At 42.1% G+C, this 22,731-nt stretch overlaps 1 protein-coding gene across 4 annotated transcripts in view; it reads left to right on the top strand.

Annotated features, from left to right (window-relative positions):
• The window catches only part of RICTOR (RPTOR independent companion of MTOR complex 2), a 153,517-nt gene that overhangs the window by 113,975 nt on the left and 16,811 nt on the right, over positions 1-22,731 (top strand). For all 4 annotated transcript variants that reach the window (XM_088455256.1, XM_088455255.1, XM_088455257.1 and 1 more), the window contains 11 exons: positions 3,192-3,268; positions 3,347-3,425; positions 5,723-5,832; positions 9,196-9,283; positions 9,819-9,911; positions 11,733-11,839; positions 13,293-13,522; positions 15,742-16,762; positions 17,911-18,088; positions 18,577-18,661; positions 20,453-20,674. In XM_088455256.1, the coding sequence (XP_088311382.1) occupies positions 3,192-3,268; positions 3,347-3,425; positions 5,723-5,832; positions 9,196-9,283; positions 9,819-9,911; positions 11,733-11,839; positions 13,293-13,522; positions 15,742-16,762; positions 17,911-18,088; positions 18,577-18,661; positions 20,453-20,674 (2,290 nt within the window). The remainder of the gene's footprint in view (positions 1-3,191; positions 3,269-3,346; positions 3,426-5,722; positions 5,833-9,195; positions 9,284-9,818; positions 9,912-11,732; positions 11,840-13,292; positions 13,523-15,741; positions 16,763-17,910; positions 18,089-18,576; positions 18,662-20,452; positions 20,675-22,731) is intronic.

Raw genomic sequence — 22,731 nt, 5'->3', positions numbered from 1 at the left:
GGTGAAAAGTCTATTTCCACCTGTTTTTGGCGGAAACTTTTCGCCGATGACGTCATTTTCGCCTGTTTGACTTTTACCCCGTATTCAATTTAAAAGACTTTTCCGCCTAGGCGGAAAGTCAATGCAATGTAATAGGCGAAAAAGTTTTGCTTATGAATGGGAGGCGGAAAAAAGTGCAGAATTGGGGTTTTGGCGTGCAACGTTGCGGGAACCCCCGTGCTGCCTTCAGACAGTCCCCCAAAGGTAATCTGTGTTAAAAAAAATACTTAAGGACACCCTAAAAAATATGACTTTGAAAAAGGGGGTGAAAAAAAAAAGGTGGGGTACAAACTTAAAAAATAATGAACTTGACTCTACGGGGGTCTCAAAGTATGCCCCAAGTGTTTTTTGAATGCAGGTGCTTGCGGCAGGTGGATTTTTCACGATTTTTCAACTTCACTTTAGCAACTTTTAAATATGCTGACTCCCATTTTCAAGTACCCCAAATTTGCTGGGATAAGTTATTTTCTGGAAAAAATACTCCTAAATACTATTCTGCACCACGTATAGAAAAACGCTATTTAACAGCTATTGAGCCCGTTTAAAATCACCAAATACTTTCAGCAAGCCAAATCGGGGGGTACCATAGGGAACCCCCATGTCAGAGCATGTATTGGGGGATGTCAGGCTGATTTCCCCAAAAATGACAGTACTTTCCGCCTGTATCAGTTTCGCTGGGTACCGTTTTCGCATACTTCCATATTGAATACGGGGTAAAGCAGGGACGGCCGCGATACTTTTCCGCTTGCAGAACAGGCAAAGTAGGCGGAAAGTCCGGGCCGCGAAAAAGTATCAAGGCTCGCCTCGAATTGAATACGGGTCTCAATCGGAATATTACTCAAACCGCACAGAACAGATTAAACAACAAAGGAGTGGGGAAGCAGTGTCCCCTTGATGGGCCTAGGGAACCAGATTTGACAGTAAGTACCAGAAATTCTATTTTCTCTGTCATCCAGTCTTGTGGACACTGTTAATCATGGGGATGTTTCAAAGCTGCCCCTAGGGGAGGGTACACCCAGCCAAAGCTGCAGGCTTTTCTCTACACCCAAAATTGGCAACGCGAGAAGAAGATTAACCACCATGTCCAATCCAGAAACACCAGACCGGCTGGGACCCCATCCGCCCTGACCTCCTTGGGACTGTATGGCATCATGGGAATTGGTAGGAGAGATGCCAGCCTGAACCTCCAAGGAGTAGTGGCACCCACCAGAAGTACCTAAGGGTCCCTGGTCCGAGCTCCATACAGCTGAATTTTGTGATTGAGCCGTGAGGCAATCAGGCATGCCTCCGACAGGCACCACCTACCTACTAACTGATTAAAACACTGGATATAAAAAACCACTCCCCGTGGTGCATGGCATGCCGACTGAGATAATAAGCTTTCCAATTTTCCACTCCTGGGAAATTCTGTGTAAATAAAGATCTTGGTAGTCTCTGCCATCCCCCACAGTCATGGCATTGTCTGATTGTTTTCAGAAAGGTCTTTCTCGAAGGAAGTCCTGAGCATTGAGGATAGCCTAAAGAACCGCTGTAATTCAGTGATTATTGGGAGACCAGCTTCTTCTCTTGACCAGAGACCCTGCAAGTAAAAGCCCAGCGTCACCGCTGCCCAGGGCTGAGACAGTCATCCATTGTCCTAGTAGTCGTCACATATAGGAACTGAGACTGAGATGGTAGCTGTTTAGCCACCAATAAAGGGGTTGATGGATATTGCGTGAGGGTCTGGTCACTAGGTGAGATTCTGATCATAACCACCAGTTCAACAACTGAGTTTAGAAAGTCTTTCAATGGTGGTACACAAAAGGAACTGCCTCAATACAGGGTACCCTCCTCCCCATCTACTGCAAGCACTGGAGTCTGATTTTGAACAAGAGACCCAGAAATATGATTTGATGGTACTGACTGGAAGCAATTGATTATCCAGTCATGTTGCTTTAGCAAACTAAACATTGGGTCATCAAGTCAAGTTGTGTTGTCCCATTTACCTAAATCTTAAATTAAATATTAAAACATATCTACATGAAACGGCGTGTATGGCTTATGCCAAGACACCCGCATAAATTAACTCAAATAGGAAATGCACAGCAAATGGACGGTTTGCGTCTGACTGGTTCATACAACGAAGTCCTCAACCCCCTGTTTACTGGCACACCCATCTTCCCAATTTTCAGGATCAACCAGATCTGATTCTCCTTGAAGCTCTCCTTCCTCCACTAGAGAGAGACCTGAATCAGAGTTGTTTAACACTTTCAGAGGTCGCTAACTAATATAGCTTCACACAGTCTTTCCAGCCAAGAAGCTATTAAGGCCATATTATTTTGCATTGATGCTGCCTAGGGGGGTTCCTGAGCAACCCCCTGAGGGTCTTAAAACAATGCAGCTGGAGGTGGAGGAGGTGCTACTGGAAAAGTAGTTTAAGATTAGTGACACCACAGATGGATGTTCTGACATGCTATCCAGTTCCACAATGGAGCACAGCATCTGTCCAAGTAAGGCCAGTTCCATTCTCGATGTGCAAAATAAAATGGGACTGTTTAAAATAGAGCCCACCAAGAAGAGAGCCAGACCACACTGGTTCAGAGAGAACCGGCTCATCTCACACCAGGAACCAGAGACTACAGGGGAAGGCGCGGCAGACCTCTCGCTGATTGCGCTATTGCCTTGCCTTGCTTCAGCAGCTAATGAAGAGGGTTCTCACTACATAAGCACATAAGAATAACCTGAATCCTTTTGGCTCCTTAGGTGCTGATGGGATGTAGAAGGGAGTATCTAGTTACAAACAAGTTTAGTTTATGTGCCAGCTCCTCACAGTGCCCTCAGCACCACCATAGTTAGCAGTGTCCTCTAGATTGGATGACAGAGAATTATTGCAAAGGAGTAGAAGAAAAACACCCTCTAGGACACTCTGATTTTATGGTTCTAAACCTAGAAATTCTGTAGTCTGTAATTTTAGTCTCTTTAGTATGCACGATCAGACTGTATCCTGTCTAGGATGACACTGGGCAGGAAAAAATCTAATCAGGGAGTGCTTGATATTCTAAATCTCTCAGAAGTGAGTTTAAACCCTGAGAAGTGGAGAATGACATCTCACAGTATGTGTAGAGAAAACCTCCCCTGTCCTCTGTGGATAACAATCTTCTCCTGTCACCTAGGCTAATCTCCACGCTCTGATCCAGATGAAGCCTGCCCTCTCTCACCTCGGAGATAAGGGCCTGCTCCTTCTACTGAGGTACCGCTGGCCTTTACTACATGCTTAACATTCCATCCTATCCCGGTCATCTTGTTAACCTGTCATTTTCTTTTACAGGTTCCTGTCAATTCCAAAGGGGTTTTCCTACTTGAATGAAAGGGGTTATGTAACCAAGCAGCTGGAGAAATGGCAGAAGGTAGCTGACCTGAATTTTATATTGCGTATCTATTAATGTGGAGAGAACCTGCAAATGTGTCTTTTCATAAATTAGACCAGACCGTTTCAAAACCCAGACGTAGCTGAGATAGAAGCCTGTACGTGTACTGCTATTTGCTGCAGATAAGTGCTTATATGAACGGTAACAGCGATGCTGGCGCACGTAATCCGAGTGATCCCAGCTTGTCGTTACAGATTAGTACATCTAATTAGTTGTCTGATATTTTTGCATTGTACATTTTACAGACTATACAGAAAAAAGTTGGCTGTCGTCTACATGCACATTAAACCAATATCTAAATACACAACATATAGCTAAACATTTTCCGTTACAGCTGTATATGTCACCTATTTACATGTCTATAATATACATATATTAATGAATTTCAGGTAACATTCTCAGACCGCCTCATACCGCCAGCTCTCAGCACATTGGCTCAGAACAGTCACATGAGATTGATGTCACAAGAAATATTTTGTACACAACAGTTAATGTAAACCAAATGCAAAAAAAATAGATAATAGAAGCGCTGTTAGAGCTAATCATTTATTAAAATATGTTTTCAATATAAAACAATGCATATATCACACGGCCAGCGCAATAGGAATTATCACACGTATAGATATGTACAAGAAATATTTTACAAAATACAAGGACTGATGTAGGATTTTCACCAATCAGGTATATAATAACTCCTAGTGGTTAATAAATGCAGAACACTGTATGAGGAAGCAAACAATTGTTAGTGTGTAACCCAAGCAAATCAGGAACAAATGATAATTTGCTTAATTCAACCATAGAAATTATTGCCCCAAGTAACTTCTGTTAGTATAATCTTTCTCCAACAGGCAATTTTAATTGGCTTGTATATGAGCAAGTAGAAACAATGGGCCTGATTCAGAGCCGTTCGCTATTTGCGGTCGTTCATTCAAAAACAAGGGGTGGCTATTCAAATGATCCGTTCGCAAATTGCAGTCTGTTCACACCTCTAAGACTGAACGAGCGAGCAAAACATACGCTCGGTTATTTGTTAAAAACGCCCCCTGGCCGCTCGCACCATACGTCATGTCCGCTATTTATTAGATTAATCGAGTACATCGACCAGCGTATGAACTGCTCGCTATTCTTGTGGTTGGTTTTTGCTACCACAATCTTGCGTGCAGTTCTGGCTATAAAATAACCCAGTGACGTGGTCAATGACGCTGCTGTATTAATTATGCACACCCATAAAACGCCCGTTTTGACCTTTAAGCACGCCTGCGTTCGGATCTCCACTCCCCATTTTCAAGCACCTTCCCCTGTTACCACCCACATACGCCTCATTCTGTCACTCAAAATAGCAGGCATTCGCTATATTGCGAGCACATGAATTTCGGCCGCATTGACTAGTTCGCGCATGCGTATAACGATCCGTACGCATGCGCAGATGTGCGAACATCGCTCGGAACGAGCGTACTGCCGCTAGCGAGTGGCTCTGAATGAGGGCCAATGTGTCCAGCTTTTGGCACACAGCAGATATTAAATAGCTCAATAACTTAGTAACTGTGTCCCCATAAAACTTGTTAGTATTATCCCATTTAAATTTCTCAGCAAGGGAGAGTCTTAAAGTTCGTATAATGCATACGTTCATTCACTCAATCCCTTTTAAAGGTAACAGTCTATTAGTGAGCCTATTAAGTTGACACAAAGCTTATCGATTAAACTCCCTTTTTTTTACTAGCAGGAGAAATGTAGATGAGAAGATCCAGTTACCTAGATTAGCCCCAGTCCTTGCAGCAGTCCAGAACAAAGTGTCACACCCGTGGCCACGTCTCGCAGCAGGCAAATTACTAACGCGTTTCTCCGCCTTTGTAACAGCCAGCGGCTACCTCCAAAATAATAATTTGAAGGTTTCCTAAAGCAATTGTTATACAGTGTATGGGTTCTCTGCTAGCAATTATACAGTACAATTAGACATTGGGTGGGCGAGGGGATCCAGTTACACGCGTCGGCTGATTCAACTAGCAGAGTTTACCCAGAAGTGGACTGTTCCTGGCAGCTTTGTGAGAGAAGGCATCCTCTGGGGTTAGCGCTTGTTAGGCTGTTGTTTACCATGTGGGGAAAAGGGTAATTCATTGAATAGCTTTTCCCCACACGGCACAATCGATTAGTTAGGGGATTCGCTGGTCCACTTTAGATGATGAGTGCCTGATCTGTTGTGTATCTCTATTAGAGAATAGTTTTAAACACTGTAAATCAACTTATAACCACTGATTCACATTTGTCTTTATGTTCAGGAGTATAATCTAAAATATGTTGATCTAGTAGAGGAACAGCTTAACGAGGCTCTGACCACCTACCGAAAGCCTGTTGATGGTGACAATTATGTACGACGCAGTAATCAGAGGTAATTGAGATCATCGCAAATTCCGGGAAAACTAAAAAGAGGCTGTTAGCGGTACCAAAAAGTAGGCTTTTTTTTCCCCCCCGTTTGTTTGATTTATTTTTTTTAAAGCAGTTTTCTCCTTCATCCACTAGGGTACACTGGAGTATATACACTGGGTATAGACGGGAGGATGAGTGGAGCCGGCACTTTAAGAATTCATTAAACATTGAAGTTGGCTCCTCCCCCTCTATACCCCACTGAGCTCATTCTTCAACCTGCACATGTTTTTATTAAAGTGTTCAGGGATAAGAGCTATGGCATTAATCATGGGATCCACAGTTATTTATGATCTGAGAACCTGACCGCATATCGGAGAAACAGAATACAGAATATAATCTGTGATGGGTCTTATTAGCCTTACCTATGGAAAAATAATATTTTATTGTGCGGGATGAATTACTGTGATGACCTTCAGCAGATTGATATTGGGGAGTTATCTATGAGACGGAAATAATCCGGCAGCAGTCACTTAATCGTTATTGAGAAGTAAAAACCTAACTAACTGTATATTAGGGAACTACTCTCTAATGAGATATTTCTCAAGTAGTACATCCTGCAATTGATATTAGTAATCCAGTCCATTGTTTCTAAAAGTTCTGAATTTAATTGTAAGGTGCTACCACATACCCCATAAGTACAGCACAGTAACAACTAGAAGGAAGACTAGTATTTTAGTGTGGTGCACTAATAAGGATCTGACTTCACATATTTTCAATAGTAATATTAACTTGACTAAAACATGATAAATCTTTATTTGATATCATTAAAATATGTTCAGGATAATGAGGCAAAATGTATTTAAAAAAAAAATAGAATAATTTATGTAGAAAAACTGAAAGGTGTTTTAAAACAGTTCTTGTAGCGCTGGTCTAATACAGGTACATACTATAGATCAAAATGATTGCTCATTACAGATAATTGTCTGGCTTCATTATCTGCCAGACATCTTTCACTGCCTGATGTGACAGTAAAGATTTGTGCAGCTGTCACTGGGATAAATGAATGTTGCCAATTTCAAAAGCAGCTTTCAGTATGTTTATAATAACATTTCAATATCATACAATGTAATCTTTAATAGAAACAAGTAATGCTGAACGTTCTCTCTTGAATTTCCCGGTGTGTTGGATTAACTATATAATTCATCCACACACCAACAATATCACCCACGATCAACGACCATTCCCTCCTGCAGGCACCGATAGATATCGTCCAGGTTGGCCTGCATGCATGGACGATTAACAATATCGTTATCGTCCATGCGGGAACGCACGTCGTTGGTCAATTGTTGGCAGCATTTAAATTAACGATTTAAAGATGAACGATTATCGTTAATTTAAATGCTAGTCTGATTATTTTACTGATTCCGTATACTTGTAATTATTACCATGCAACACTCAAGTATGCGGGGGAAGATTTTCTGTAATCTGTCTCCCCTCTTATCAGGAAATTACCACCAAGCTTCTCCTTATATCAACTTTTACAGTGATCATTTGAACTTGGAGGCACACTTGCTCTTGGTTTAGTTTGTTATAGTCAGTACAGTTGTAGTTAGCTCGTATAATATGTATCATACCACGCTACTACCGGCAGCCAATGTTCTAGTTAGGATTAATTGATTGAACACACAATAATGATTATTATTTTTGAAATTAACCTCCTCAAATAACCCAGCAGAATCACGATAAATATTGCGAATGAATCCATCCCATCACAGGTGTCTTATGAGCATACAACAACGTTCCTAATACTCGAAGCTGTGGTTCAGATTCACAGTTTAAACGTTCCCATCAGTGGTGCAGTGTGCGGCTGTCAGCTATCACACAGCCGCTCCTGCTATCAGTGCAGTCTGCGGAGCATGTGATAGCGTCTCCGATCAGACGGTTATAAACGGCTATGGAATGAGCATCTTTAACAAAGTAACCAGCGGTACTGATAGAAAGGAAAGGGGCGCTTCTATCTGTACCGCTGGTTACTTTTTTAAAGATGCTGAGGGTGCGAGGAGAAATCCGACTAAAGTGCTGACCGCGGGGCTTAGCACAGAGCTAACAGCATTGCGTCCGGCACTTTAGTTGGAGAATGCTGGTTCTGGGTGTGGATTAACAGACAGTAAAAAGGTTGACAGTGTCTAGATAGACACCAGATGATAGACATTCAATAGGTTGACACACTAAATATCAACATGTACAAATGGTCGAAAGGGTCAAAAGGTCAACATAAAATATTGAATTGTCGACATGTTTTTTTTTTTTTTTTTCCTAGCCTTAATATTCACCCTAACCCTTCCCTTGGTGCCTAGCTGGTGGGGTAAGGGGCCTGACCCTAAAAAAAAATAAAAAAAAAAATTTGACCAGTCTTGTGTCGACCTTTTGACCATATCTACCATTTGTACCCGTCGACATTTTGTGTGGACCTTTTGTCCATGTCGACCTATTGACTGTCTAACATCTGGTGTCTATCTAGACATTGTCGACCTTTTTACGGTCTATCTTTAGTCTGGAACCTGCCGTTTCTCACGACTAACCACCTAGGTTAAGTCACGAGAACCAACATTCTCCAACATAACTGCTTCCCGTCGCAGTAAACATCGCAGTGAATTGAATAGCTCCGGGAGCTCCCTCCCAGCGCTCTTCAACTCCCGCTTTATTGAATCGCCCCCATAATAAAGCAGAAAATGTAAAACGTGACACCTGAGTGTTCCACTTACTGCTGGAATTATTTCACAATAAATTGAAGATATCTTAAGCAGTGGTTTAGTAGTAGAAGAGAAAGTTTGAATGAAGTGGGTGGTTCTTATGTGATGGTAAGCAGTACCTTCAAGGTGACCTATTTAGTTTTTCAGATAGACCTATTCTATCCTGCACCTAAAGTGTGATATAAAACGTCTGCCCTAACCGACCAATAAGATGCAGACAGGGAGTGTGAACGCATCTATATTGATGTGGAAAAAAAGCCATTATTCCACATGAGTTGTTTTATAATTCAAATAGCCCCAAATCGGCTATAACATTTAGTGAGCCTGAGTAAAACACGGGCACTTTGATGCCTCATTCCAAACCTGTGTTTGTGTTGTTGCTATGTACAGGATAATCAGAAGCATTGTGTGTTTTTTGTGTTTACGAAGCGTCGGGTTCTAAAACCCGGCTCAAACCGATTGTGTATGACCGAAATTTAAAAGGGCAATGCTTTTACTAGCCGTGTTTTGCTAGTAAAATCATTGTCCTTTTAAATTTCGGGCATAAACACGATTAGTTTATGGGTTCTAATGAGGATATATAGCTTTATGCTTTAGGAGATATTCTGATGTGTTTTTATTGTTGTTTGCAGAGTGCAGCGCCCCTATGTGTATTTACCTGTCCACTTGTATGGGCAGCTGGTACATCACAAAACTGGCTGTCATCTCTTGGAGGTCCAGGTAAGAGTAGTGCTCCTACTTGTTTACAGAGAGCAGCCATTGCCTGGGTTTATGATGACAGGGTTATCAATATATATTTCACAAAATATAAAGATAGAAAGTGTTTCTGACAACAATGATTTTTTGGAGTAGCAGATTAACTGGGCATACGGTGTTTCTGTTGGTCTAGTCAGTATACTGTAAATGTCTCCATAAATCGGAGATGTGCAGACCCCTTGCGGATTTGCACTGCAACTATTGTTTTATTATTTTATAGAGATTAAGGCCATGCCACATGTCCGACTGCTTGTTTTGTACAATAAGGGTAACAAATGTTAAAGGAGCAGAACTTTATTATAAAACATATTAAAACTCCACATCCAATACCTGTGATGTGCAAATGCTGCAGCTTTACACCTCCAAGTCGCTGGTTTGGGTTTTACAAGCCATCCTAGTCTTTTTTGGAGGCGCTGGCTGTGAGTGATATATACAGGTAATGAAGATGCTGCACTAAGCCTCTAGGACCAAAACTTAGCGCTTTTCATGTTTCCTGTAGAACGTTGTACCAGATCTCAGTTACACGGTTCGATCTCCATCGTTAGACAAGTGGGAAGGAATCAAACAACTGAAAGCCGCTCTTTGGTCATTGGTAAGTAAAAAACAAAATGATTCATTGGTAAAGTAGAAAATTTACAACTTGTGCCCCGAAAACAACATATTGGGCCAAATGTAATAGGGTGAGAGTTTAGAAAAGTGTGAGTTTCTGACTCTTTTTAAACTTTGCCAAAGTAATAGAGTCCTAAAACAAAGTAACAGAGCGAACTTGCATGTTTTTTTAGACTTTAAAAACTCTCACGATTTAAAATCTCATTCAGATGTTTTCCCATTTTGAAGATAAAACTCAACCAATGTGAGAGTTTACTGCTAAACTCTCACATTTTCTAAACTCTCACCCTATTACATTTGGCCCATTGTGTCCGAAATGGATGTGCCCGTTTGTAAATGTGATAGATGACTGCTCTTGGTCTGTGTGCACACGATATTTCATCTTCATTGATGGACCCTATTGATGCTGGAACAGATCTTGCCCAACTGGGTTACTTACGGCTGTAGACACATTTGGAAGTCATCACTTGACGCTCATACTGACCAAACATTCACTGGTGTGTGGGGCCAGACCTGCCGACTTCTGAGAGACACTATCAGTTCTCTATTAATGTGTAATGACACCGTATGTGTGTCAGTACCAGGTGGAGATTTTCACAAGAACTGAGAACCTCTATGATAAGATAAACATATACAACAGCAACTGAATTGAAGACTACATACAGATGTGTCCTCCTACATCTAGCCTCAATACGCCACGCAGCATGACTTGCCTGGTGTGAGTGAACAGCTAGAGTTGGGCGCCTTTTGTTTGCTGAAAATGCATCTAAGTCGCAATGTTATATGGCAAGGACGCATCAGCTGACTATGCTGATTAACTTGATATGTGAAATTTGTATATCTGTCTGCACTCGAGTCTGTATGTGAAGCGCAACAGAACTTGAAATTTAAACGGATTCAGAGACTCAGTCACACACAGATATACAAGTGTCGCATGTCAAATTAAGCCGCATTATCAGCAAAAAAAGATACCTGGAGCTAGCAGAGTCTGACGGGACCTGGTGTGCTGAGAGGGGCTTTTTACGACGACTGCAGCAAAGATGTATAAGGACACAACTGTATAACCCTATATATAGTAGTGTAACAAAGCAGTTATAATTCACAGACCTATTAATTCAGGATTCTATTTTGATTATTTGTTTGTTACAATGTTCTAGTTACTTTCGTGTCACTACATATGTATGTATGTATGTGTATATGTGTGTATGTAATATATATATATATATACTCTACAAAGGTACTGCACTCTAAACCAAACTTTGAGACATCAGGGGGTGCTCCTCCAGAGGCACAAAGCCCAATTGTATAAAATCCAGGAGAAAGAAAGCACTCACCACTTGCTGTGCAAAAATATGCTTCTTTTGTTTAATTCATCATATATTCAATAAGTCAGTCGACGTTTCGGTCCCTAAGGACCTTCATCAAGACTCACCAACCAAGACAGTACAGCAACCACTATGTGTCTCTTATATACTGACTAATTCAGTAGTATTTTTTATATCCGTTATTGTTTTTAATGTTTTATTCGCACAACAACAACCAATGCATTGATACGAATTGACCCTTGTTAAAGATGATCTGAGATAATAGATTTAATATACATGGAAGCTAGGTCCTATTGTCTGGTATGTGAGCTGAATAATCATATTGTGTCTTTACAAAATCTCTCTGTGGTTTTTCATGTTACTGTGTAAAGTTCTGTGTAGTTTTGTTGTAGGTATATTGTCTTTGCAATGTGTTTATGTTTGGGAATTTATAGACAGGATTTCATTATAATTATGTAACTTTCACTCTTATTTTGTAGGGTAACATTGGTTCTTCTAACTGGGGTCTGAACTTACTTCAAGAGGAAAATGTCATACCAGATATTGTTGCACTTGCTCTGCACTGTGAAGTGCTCTCAATACGGGGGTGAGTATCAGGGAGGTTCTGAACATCCCCCACTCCCCTCCCATTTATTTTAAATCGGAAACATCAGGTTTAGTTTTGTTGTTGAATTGACACATTTTTTGGTTTAATGACTTTGCAAATGTGCAGATAAAATAAATATGACACTGACAACTGAGTAGCACACTTAAAGGTCAATTTAATTAGGTGCGAGTTGGCTTGTGCGACTCGTTCTTACGGCAAACTCGCACTGTGATTACATTTGCTAACCAATTCCAAACACTCATTGCTTTTTTAGTGGAAGTTTGCGTTTATTTATGCGCACCCTGCTGAGGTTGTAAAAATGTAGAGAAAATCTTTACTTTAAGATAAAAATGTCGGGATATAGAGCAGAACCTCTAAAACATCCTAACCCCCTTTAAATTTCCCCCCTTAAAGACTAATTAGACATTTGGTAGTTTTCAATCCGCTTAATTGGCCCAATAATTCCATGTCATTTTTGGGTGTTCAAACAAAACAAAAAATGCCTCATATTACCCGCAAATTAACTATTTTGTTAGTTTAGGAACCCCAAATTTTATTCAAGTATTTTTTTCTTCTTTTGCTTCATTCGTCTGTGATTGAATGAAAAATATAGCTTTTTATAATTTTCTTTTTTCTTTTTTTTTTTAAATGCACAAATCAACCATTTGACACCATTTAAACACCTCCAGTACTTTTCTGTATGCCCACCTACACCGTTTTGTATGATTCTGTTAATGAAGTTGTCACTATTTGGGGTTCAGGATAGTTTCCCTACTTTTTCATGCACTTCTCCCAGGTCGCATTTTGTAGAAATATCCCGCACACTTGCGGCGATTACCGCGAATAGGCATTTCTGTTTGGATCTCTCATCTCTCGGGAGTGTGCATTCCTGCGATTGTTTGTGAGTTTCATGAAACAAACTCGCACCTGTTTGGATTGCTCCCTGAGAGTGGCAAATCAGAAAAAATACCCCCACCCCTTTGCTTCCTCCTCTCGTGAACTGTGGTGCCCGTCCTCTATTGAGCCACCGTTATAATGGCGCTTAAGGTTGCTGACCCAATGGTCCCTTAGTACTGGATGTTTCAGCATGAGGCCGTAGGCCGGCAAGCATAGCAATTTGAAGCAGCCCTACTGCATGTTTTGCCTCTTACTGTGAGCCCAATTTCTTAAAAAATTATACTCGGCAGATCATAGAAGTTTCAATGGAGATACAGCCGCAGTACATGGAAATGATCGGCATGGAGGACACAAAAGTCTGTGCTCTGTCACACTTATACTACTGTAATGTGGCCCCCATCACACTCAGGCTACCACTCCGCAGCCCTATTGCAGACTAGTGTTGGTGCTCCCACTTCTCCCAAAGGCGTTATCTCCTCCCCTTTAGTGCTTTGTTTTTTACTTGTGAATTATGCATCTCAAAATCCAAAGAATGAATGGTTTTCTGTATTTCTAGAACCTGTTTTTATGTTCTTGGTCTGCTTTCCAAAACGAAGCAAGGATGCAATATATTGAAGCAAAATAACTGGGATGCGGTGAGACACAGTAGGAGACATCCTTGGCCGGTTGTTCCAGATGACTTGGAACAACTCTGCAATGAGCTGTCATCTATACCCAGTACGCTCAGCTTAAACTCCGAGTCAACCAGCTCGCGGCATAACAGTGAGAGCGAATCTGCACTTCCTAGTAAGACATAATAAGCTTTGCTGTGTATTATAATTGTGCTAGCGTTCGTTTTTTTTTTAGTAGTTCCAATTTCATTGTCTATACAAGTTATAGAAGTTATCTAAAAGTCATGTTAAGAACTATCGTACAGTGTAACTTGCCTCCTTTAACATCAGAGTTGCCACTATGAATGATTAAGAGATTAAGTTAACCTGTACTTACAGCCGAAACCCAGTTAGTAAAAGTAACAAGAAACTTAAATGTGATTTAGTTGTGGGAATCATTGCAAACGTTCAAGGCTGTAATACCTGTCCAAAGAAGGGACCTCTGAGCCTCAAAAGTTTGCAACGATATTCACTACAGTTGGCTATTAGTATATTACCTTTGAATTAGTTTTGTTTATTACAACGGCAATCGACACAAGAGGAAATGTATCAAACATTGGAGAGAGGATAAAGTACCCAGCAATCAAAAATGTAAGTTTTCACAAACAACCGGTAATATGATAGTTTGAAGCTGATTGGTTCTTCCACTTTCTCTTTCCACGGTTTGATGCTCTCCCCCATTGTATAGTATGGGTGGTCTAATACGATAAAAGCCATAGAGTTTTAGGCTACAGTAGCTGACTGTGACATTAATATCAAAGTCTTATTATTATTATCATTTTTTTCTAGAGAAGAAAGTTTAAATAAGAGTTCTACCGTGCTCACTCATTTTATTAATATTTCCTACAATTATAATATGTAGTACTGACAGTTCATTTATATGGCTACTGGTGAAAATACTTTACTGGAGTATAAGCTAAATGACCGTTCCATTTATTTAAAAATATTATGAGATCCCTACATCCGCAGTGCAGGAATCTCGATTAAATAAGTTATCTACAAGGGCGGAGGAATTTGCTGGTTGTCCCCCCTCACATCTACATCAGAGAGAGTCTAAGGGCCGTATTCAATTAGAAGCGAAAAGTCAGTTTCGGCGATACTTTTTTGCCGATGACGTCATTTTCGCCGGTTTCAACTAATCCCCGTATTCAATTTTAGCATCTTTTCACCGGCGCGATAACACAATGCAACGTAATAGGCAAAAAAGTTTCACCTATGAATACCTGGCGGAAAAAAGTGCAGAATTGGGGTTTTGGGGTGCAGTGTTGCGGGAACCACCCTGTACCCTTTGGACACCCCCCCCCTGGCGCTAACTGCGTCAAAAAAAACCACAAAGGACACCCCAAATAAGCACTTTGAAAAAGTGGGCGAAAATAATCAAAGTGGGGGTGCAAATACAAAAACTAGCGAAATAGCCTTTCGGAGGTCTGTAAGTATGGGGGAGGTGTATTTTTGATTGTAGGTGCTTGCTGAAAGTGCTTTTTTGGCACTTTTTAATGCGTAACTTTAGACATTTTAAAATATGCTTGCACCCATTCTCATGTACCTCAAATTTGATGGGAATACTTATTTTTTCCCCAAAAAGTTGCAAAATACTATTCTACACCACTAGCTCAAAGACGCTAAATAGCGCCTACTGCGACCATTTAAAAACCCCAAATACCTTTAGCACGGCTATTCGGGGGTACCCATAGTGAACCCCCATGTCAGAGCATCTTTAGGGGGGTGTCAGCCTGATTTCCCCACAACTGACTGAACTTTTTGCCGATTTCAGTTTCGCCGGGTCCCGTTTTCGCACATTTGCAATTGAATACGGGGATACGTGAGGACGCGCGCGATAACTTTTCGCTGGCAAAACCTCCGATGACTGCGAAAAGTCTGGCTGACTTTTCGTTCCTAAATGTAATAGACTGCAGGCATCGGCGAGTTCCACGCGAAACTGCCCAATGTTTTAAAGTAGCAGTGATTTAAAAGGCCTTTTTCTTGGTTTTGCCTTTTAGATGACTGCTATTTAAAACATTGGACAGTCTCGCGCAGGACTCGCCAATATACACAGGCCATTACATTTACTCCCCAGAGTCTATAGAGGCATACCATGGTTCCACAGACCAGGAACACCCTCCACACTGTTAGTAACAAAAAAAAACAAAAAAAAAATTTTTTTAAATGTCTCTCATTACCAATGGTAGCAAGAGGAAATGTCATCTTATACTTCTGCAGTTTCTATTGTAATAATGGCTGTTGGGACTGCAACATAGTTGACAGCCTGTAATCATTAATCTATTAAACATGCATATCATATAAACCTGCTCACTCTGGACTTAAACCGTTTCTTTACTTTCCTCCCCTACGCAGGTATGTTCATTATCGAGGATGACCGTTACGGTAATTCCTCTACTAGCCCCTTCTTTTTCACCGAGGACACTGAGCAAACGTTCTATGACAAACCGTTAAAGGACAAGGATCGCAGCCCGTTCACGCTTCTTGCTCAGAGCAAGTTTGTGAAAAATCGTTTTTTAAATTCTCTGACTCTGCCAAGCAAGAAGTTCCGGAGCAGCAGCAGCAGCAGCGATCCCAAAACCAATAAACTGTTGGCGGAAAACAAGCCGGGGTTGAGGCGGAACAGAACGGTCACCGAGCCCTGCTCGAATTCTGAGTTCAACTCCATGGACAGTTTGGGCTCCGTGTTCAAAGTTCCCAAAATAAACTCCATTCGCTTGGACACTTCTTCTGTCAGCAAACACATAGATGACAACGGCAGCACACCCAGTATTACAGAAAATGATCTCAAGCTTCCAAAAAGCCTAGGGAACGAGAACCACAGAGACCACGCAAGCCGCGAGAGGCTAATAGGCGACGGCACAACGAATACGCACTTCAAGAGCCGTAGCTTGAGCTTCAATACAGACACCACAACTAGCGGCATAAGCTCGATGAGTTCCAGCCCTTCCAGAGAGACTGTGGGAATAGACACTACAAACCTCGATACAGACTGTGGGAGCTTGAGTACAGTCATAAGCACCAAAACCGTCAAACCAAGCCTGCCGGCTATGCTGCACCCTAATCACTTACCCCTTTCAAAGTCCAACTCTGTGTCCTTGGCTCCTCTGGGGTCTTTCCATACACTTCCTCGGAGAGCGCAGTCTCTCAAGGCACCTTCCATTGCCGCCATAAAGACTTTAGCAGACTATAACTTCAGCTATACTAGTTCGCGGGATGCATTCGGCTATGCTACACTGAAACGGCTGCAACAGCAGCGTATGCATCCTTCATTGTCTCATTCTGAAGCTTTGGCTTCCCCAGCCAAAGATGTGCTCTTCACTGATACGATAACCATGAAGACAGGAAGCTTAGACTCCAGGCTAACATCAAGCAGGTATGTGTTGGTGTATAAAAGTGTACTGGAAGGCACAGTTACTGTATGACGGGTAGTCGAGAACTCGCACTTCTCTTAATTGTATGGTATGTTTGCTCTGAGTGTCCATTAACTGTATTTAGCATTTTAATTGGATAACTTGTATTGTACTTTTTGTTTTTTTTTACTGAAAAATATATGCAGTATAGAAATCGTTGATCCTTATTGGTCGATTCAAATGAAGTACTTAAAAACTCATCACTCGTAATTACATGTGGATCAAAGATCTCTCTTTGGATTATGAATCCTCCCCGTGTAACCTCTGTTTCAGAACACACAAGGGGCTGTTGCAGAGTTGAATGCAAGTCCGGTTGCGGTGCGCATCTTGCATGTTTTCAAGCCGCACGTGCTCTGGAAACAAACGCATGCAACTACGGGGCGATGGGATTTCTAAATCTCACTTGCGACTGAAGTAGACTTAACTGGGCTGTAATGATGCGTTCCCAAGTAGGTTAAATTCAGTGACCGCGCATCATCATAAGCGCGGCTACGGAGATTTGTCTTCTCTACACGTAAATATATGTTTTCAGGCGGCTCTTTTGCACCAAGGATAGGGTGGTGCAAGTGAGCACTGATGATGAGGACTGCTGTGAAACCAAGTAGGTGCGGCCTGGCTGCTGAAGTGTGTACAAGCAACGTACAGGCGAAAAAAAGGCCTTTAGTTCAGTGCATTCAATGCAGGAGCAATTACTGTTGACTTGCGTTCAACTTGGCAGCAGCCCCACAGATGTGCATTATATCAGCGGTTTTGCTGGCAAACTCAGAAAGTTCCCGTGTACGCACCTTTAGGCAGCACTGGATGTACTATCGTTATTGTCTGTACAGGATTACAAGTGTGATGTTTAATAGTAGGATAAGTAATGCCAATTTTTTGTACCATGGTTAACACATTACCATCTTAGAACAGCAATATTTACCCAAAATTACCAGTGGGCAACATGGATCCCCCAATATTTGGTGATTGGCCATATGATTTCTAGTAGTGGAAGTCACCCGTGTAATGTACAGTTTCCAGGCCACGAGTCCATTTCTGTCCATGCAGAATGCAGGTATTAATGATTTGATCGTGACTCCTGTCCCCTGATCTGTGCCCCTTGCTCTCCTGGCAGGTTCATGAAGGCATTAAGTTACGCCTCGCTAGATAAAGAAGACTTGTTAAGTCCGATAAACCAAAACACCCTCCAGCGTTCCTCTTCTGTCCGCTCCATGGTGTCCAACGCAACCTACGGCAGCTCCGATGATTATATCGGGTTAGCTTTGCCAATGGATATCAATGATATGTTTCAGGTAATTCTGTTTAATTGATCATTTCTGCTATACTCTTTAATACAGCGGTCTTCAACCTTGGCCCTCCAGCTGCTATGGAACTACACATCCCAGCATGCACTGCCACCTTTTTGATATAACAGAATGCTAAAACTATGGCAGTGCATGCTGGGATGTATAGTTTCACAGCAGCTGGAGGGCCAAGGTTGAAGACCCCTGCTTTAATAGCTTTGATATGGCAAGACCATATTAGATTAAGATATAGTGGGTCCATTCTTCCTGCATCTGTATTACTTGGCTATCTATGTATTTTTGTCCAAATACTTAACACTGCACTCCATATGCTACACCTGTACTTAATGGTTCATGGACGTGCCCACTGCTACCAAAGCTTCAGTGTGGATCGGTGAAGTCTCCTGCTTGTGTCCTACCATCCTCCCAGCACTGTAACAGTGTGTGTGAGTGACATTTAAAGCTGTGAAATGTGACTGACTTTAATCATTTTGCAGATTAAGGAAACTCCTTATTTTCAGAAGACGATGATGCCTTTAAGTGAAGAGTATGCTCCTAAATTGTTTGCACCCGAAGTAGGAGGTACAGTGATAATTCTGTTTCTTATAGGAGTTCCTGTAATTCGTTTGTGCTTGTTGCAGAATATACTTATAAAACACTCAGAGAAGTGGTAAACTTCGTAACACAAAGGATAAACATGATCTAGAAGAGAGTACATTATTACAGCGAAGAATGACTACACAATGGCAACATAAGATAGAGCGCCACCTACTTGTCCCTCCAGTATAGTTTTTCAAGTAATACTCCAACTGTGGCTGTTAAACTCTAGCCGACTAGGGCCCGTATTCAATTTGAGGCGAAAAGCCGTTTTCCAGTGTTTTTGGCAGAAACTTTTCGCCCATGACGTCATTTTGGAAGGCGGAAAAGTATCGCCGTATTCAATTTGAAAGACTTTCCGCCTAGGCGGAAAGTCAATGCAATGTAATAGGCGAAAAAGTTTTGCCTGTGAATAGGAGGCGGAAACAAGTGCAGAATTGGGGTTTTGGGGTGCAACGTTGTGGGAACCCCAGTGCAGCCTTCAGACAGTCCCCCAAAGGTTCACTGTGTCAAAATTAAAAAAAAAAAAAAAAAAAAGAAAACACTTAAAAACACCCCAAAAAATCACTTTGAATTTGGGGTTGAAAAAAAAATGTTGGGAGACAAAGTTAAAAACTAGCGAACTTGACTCTGGGGGGGTCCCCAAGTATGCCCCAAGTGTTGTTTTCATTGCAGGGGCTTTCGGCGTGTGGATTTTTCATGATTTTTAAAACTTAACTTTAGCAACTTTAAAATATGCTGACCCCCATTTTCAAGTACCCCAAATTTACTGGGATAAGTTATTTTCTGCAAAAAAAAAAACAACTCCTGAATACTATTCTGCAGCACTTATACAAAAACGCTATTTAGCAGCTATTGAGCCCGTTTACAAACACCAGATATCTTCAGCAAGCCAAATCGGGGGGGTACCATAGGGAACCCCCATGTCAGAGCATCTTTTGGCGGGTGTCAGGCTGATTTCCCCAAATCTGACATTACTTTCTGCTTGTTTAAGTTTCGCCGTGTCCCGTATTCGCCTACAAAACACGCAGTAATTCTGTGAGGTGGAAAAGTATCGCGAGTCCGCTCAAATTGAATATGGCTCTAGAGTGGAAAAGATGTTTGTGTTACTTGGTTCAAAACCTGATCACGACTGATACTTAACTTGGGGGTGTGGGCTGTAGAGACTGAAAACTACATGCGCCCTGCCCCTTTGCTGGTCGAGAATCTGGCCCAAAAGGTACCAGCTAGATACACTTTACTAGAGAGTGAGTTGAATACCACCTTTATCCCACAATCCCAGGTCTGACACGGGATTTGGAACAAGTTTCACGCCGGGTTGGCACCGTTCACACCGGCACAGGTTAGCAGCGCTTCTTCTCCTCCTCCCCATCCTCCCTCTTACCGCACTCTCCGCAGCGGTCCAGAGGCAGGGAGGTCGGGTGGAGAGCGCTGGTTGGGCCGGCCCTGGTTCCAGTGGACGCTTGGAGATGATGTCATCTCCAAGCGCCACTGAAGGTGGGCAGCATGCAGCACGATCCGAGTCATCGTGACCCGGATCGTGACGTTTACACTGCAGGGTGACACGGGAACGACCCGTGGCCAACCCTGCAAGCTACCAGAGTTGGATCCCCGGGTCCCTGACAATATATGTATACAGTATACTGTACATAATGCATAAAACCATAACCATGCACGGCCATATAATGGAATATAAAATACGTTGTCAAAGTAACAGTCTGTACTTTAGTGTGCTATTTGGTGTATTTATTTAGTAATTTACCTAACTTGTTCCAGGATTTACAGGATCTGGGGTTAAAAGCCCATACCAGGCATTACGGCAGCAATTCAGTATTACTGAAATAATGAACTCCAGCCGCTCGGATGCCTCCCAATTCCTAGAAAACATGGAAGACACCGGCCTGCAGGAGCACACGAATGATAACTGCCTGTACTGTGTGGGTAGCCAGATAACTGGTTACAACCATGGTAACCTGTTGAACGACTATAGTCGTTTAGGTATGTTTCTCATTAATCATTCTAATTTTTATACCATTGATATAAATTTATTGGCTTGGAAAGCACAGACCTCCAAGACAGTAATTTTCCAGACTTTTACAGATTCATCCTTGCATGTTGCTGTACTTTATGTATTTTTCTGTATATGTCATGTTTACTATTCTGCACCAGAATCCAATGAAGTGTTTATAGTTAAGTTTGATCATTTCACGCCTAAACAAGAACTAAAAGATTACATATTGCTGGGAATCTCATGAGAGAAAAGCCTGAGTTCCAACTGCTATTGGTTTATTGATCCTGTTCATCAGGACCCAGGAGGGAGGTCTCTGAATCCTGTCCACTGACTTGTCTGATATGAAATAAATCATTTTGGGAACCACCAAATTTGAAAGTCCAGATTGCCCATTGACACTTGTGGTCCCTTTTTAAAAAATAAAAAACACAATTGTTGACCACCTTTGGCTTAGTTTATTTTTGGGCTATAAAGAGGCTTGATCGTTAACTGAAAATGTCTTCATAGAAAAAAATGGGATGTAGTCGGCATTCCGGCGTGCAGGATGCTGACGTCGGAATACCGGCGCCGAAATCCCGACAGGTCGGCATCCCGTCAGTATCAGGGGTTTAGGGGGAGTTTAGGGTATGGGGTTAGGCACAGGCACTGGGGAGGGGGTGTTAGGTTTAGGGTGCGGGGAAGGGGGAGGTTAGGTTTAGGCACTAGGGGGGTAGGTTAGGTTTAGGCATCGGGGAGGGGGTGTTAGGTTTAGGGTGCGGGAGGTTAGGCTTAGGCACTAGGGGGGAGGTTAGGGTTAGGTACCTCGGAGGGTTGGAGTAGGTGTTAGAAAAACACTTGCCTGTCTTCCCTATGGGTGTCGGGCTGCAGCTGTTGGTATTCTGACCAGCGGCATCTTGACAGCCGGGATTTCATACCCATCCCTAAAATAAATTATCATTTGGTTGCACCTGCTGAAAGATTGGTTATTCTGCAAAATGCTCCATAACAGGCTTTTAATTTTGCACCATCCAGCTACCAGATTAGTGCTTTTTCCTAGGAATATTTATGGAAGCCCTTTAAAATGTGTTTTAAGCAAAACTGCTTCCATCAGTTTGTGTATTCTTTATTAAAACCCTCCAACATAACCTTTCCAACCAGGTACAGAATTCTCTGCTCCCAGACTTCCCCCTTAATTTCTGATTGCTGTCAACCATGATAAAATCGCCATTCTCATCAATGAGTTAAACACAGGTGACTACAATCGTTATATAAGTGGGAAGTCCAGGGAGAATGATGGGAGAGTAGTAGCCTGCACCACCGTAAGGAATGAATGTGCCATCAATTTCTTGTCATTGCTTCATGCATTTATCCCACATCATAAAACTTTTACAGATATTATTACTGTGTTGAAATGGGTAATTCAACCCCAAAAATACTATAAACATGATTTTTGCCACCTAAAATCTTTAAGCTGGGTACCACAGCGTCCTGGGGTAACTCCTGGTACTTGCAACAGGAAGCAGTTGGAAGACTCAGACATGTTGTAGCCATTTGGCTGACATGTAATAAGCTGGCCCCATGGTAACCTATATCGGTAAAGAGTGTCAGCTATTCACATCATCTCTGCAAACTTTTACCAATGGCAACCACAGGCATGTCTGAGCTGGGATGGGTACGGGTTGCCGGCACTCAGAATCCTGGCGGTGAGAATCCAAACGCCTGCATCCCGGCAGGGTTAGGATACTGACACCTATTGTTCGATATCCTAACCCTCCCCCTCTCCCTACCCCTAACCCTTCCTCCCCGGTTCCTGACCCTAACCGCCCCCAGTGCCTAATCCTACCCTCCACTTCCCTGCCCCATAGCCCTATCCCTGCTACTTACCTTTGGGATCCTGGCATTTGGGATGCCGCCGCCGCCGGTATTCTGACTAGTGTTGTGATTCCGGCATCGCCATTCTGAGTGCATCCCTCTGAGCTTTGTTATTGCGGATTACAAGAACCAGTAACTATTCTAGTATGTTGTGGTATCTAGCAGTAATGATTTATTTTTTTGGTAATTTTTT

The sequence above is a fragment of the Taudactylus pleione genome, unplaced genomic scaffold (assembly GCF_031769625.1).
Source record: "Taudactylus pleione unplaced genomic scaffold, aTauple2 ptg000647l, whole genome shotgun sequence".
Lineage (NCBI taxonomy): Eukaryota > Metazoa > Chordata > Amphibia > Anura > Myobatrachidae > Taudactylus > Taudactylus pleione.
Note: the sequence above shows the minus strand (reverse complement) of the source record. Positions and strands in the feature narration are given on the sequence as shown.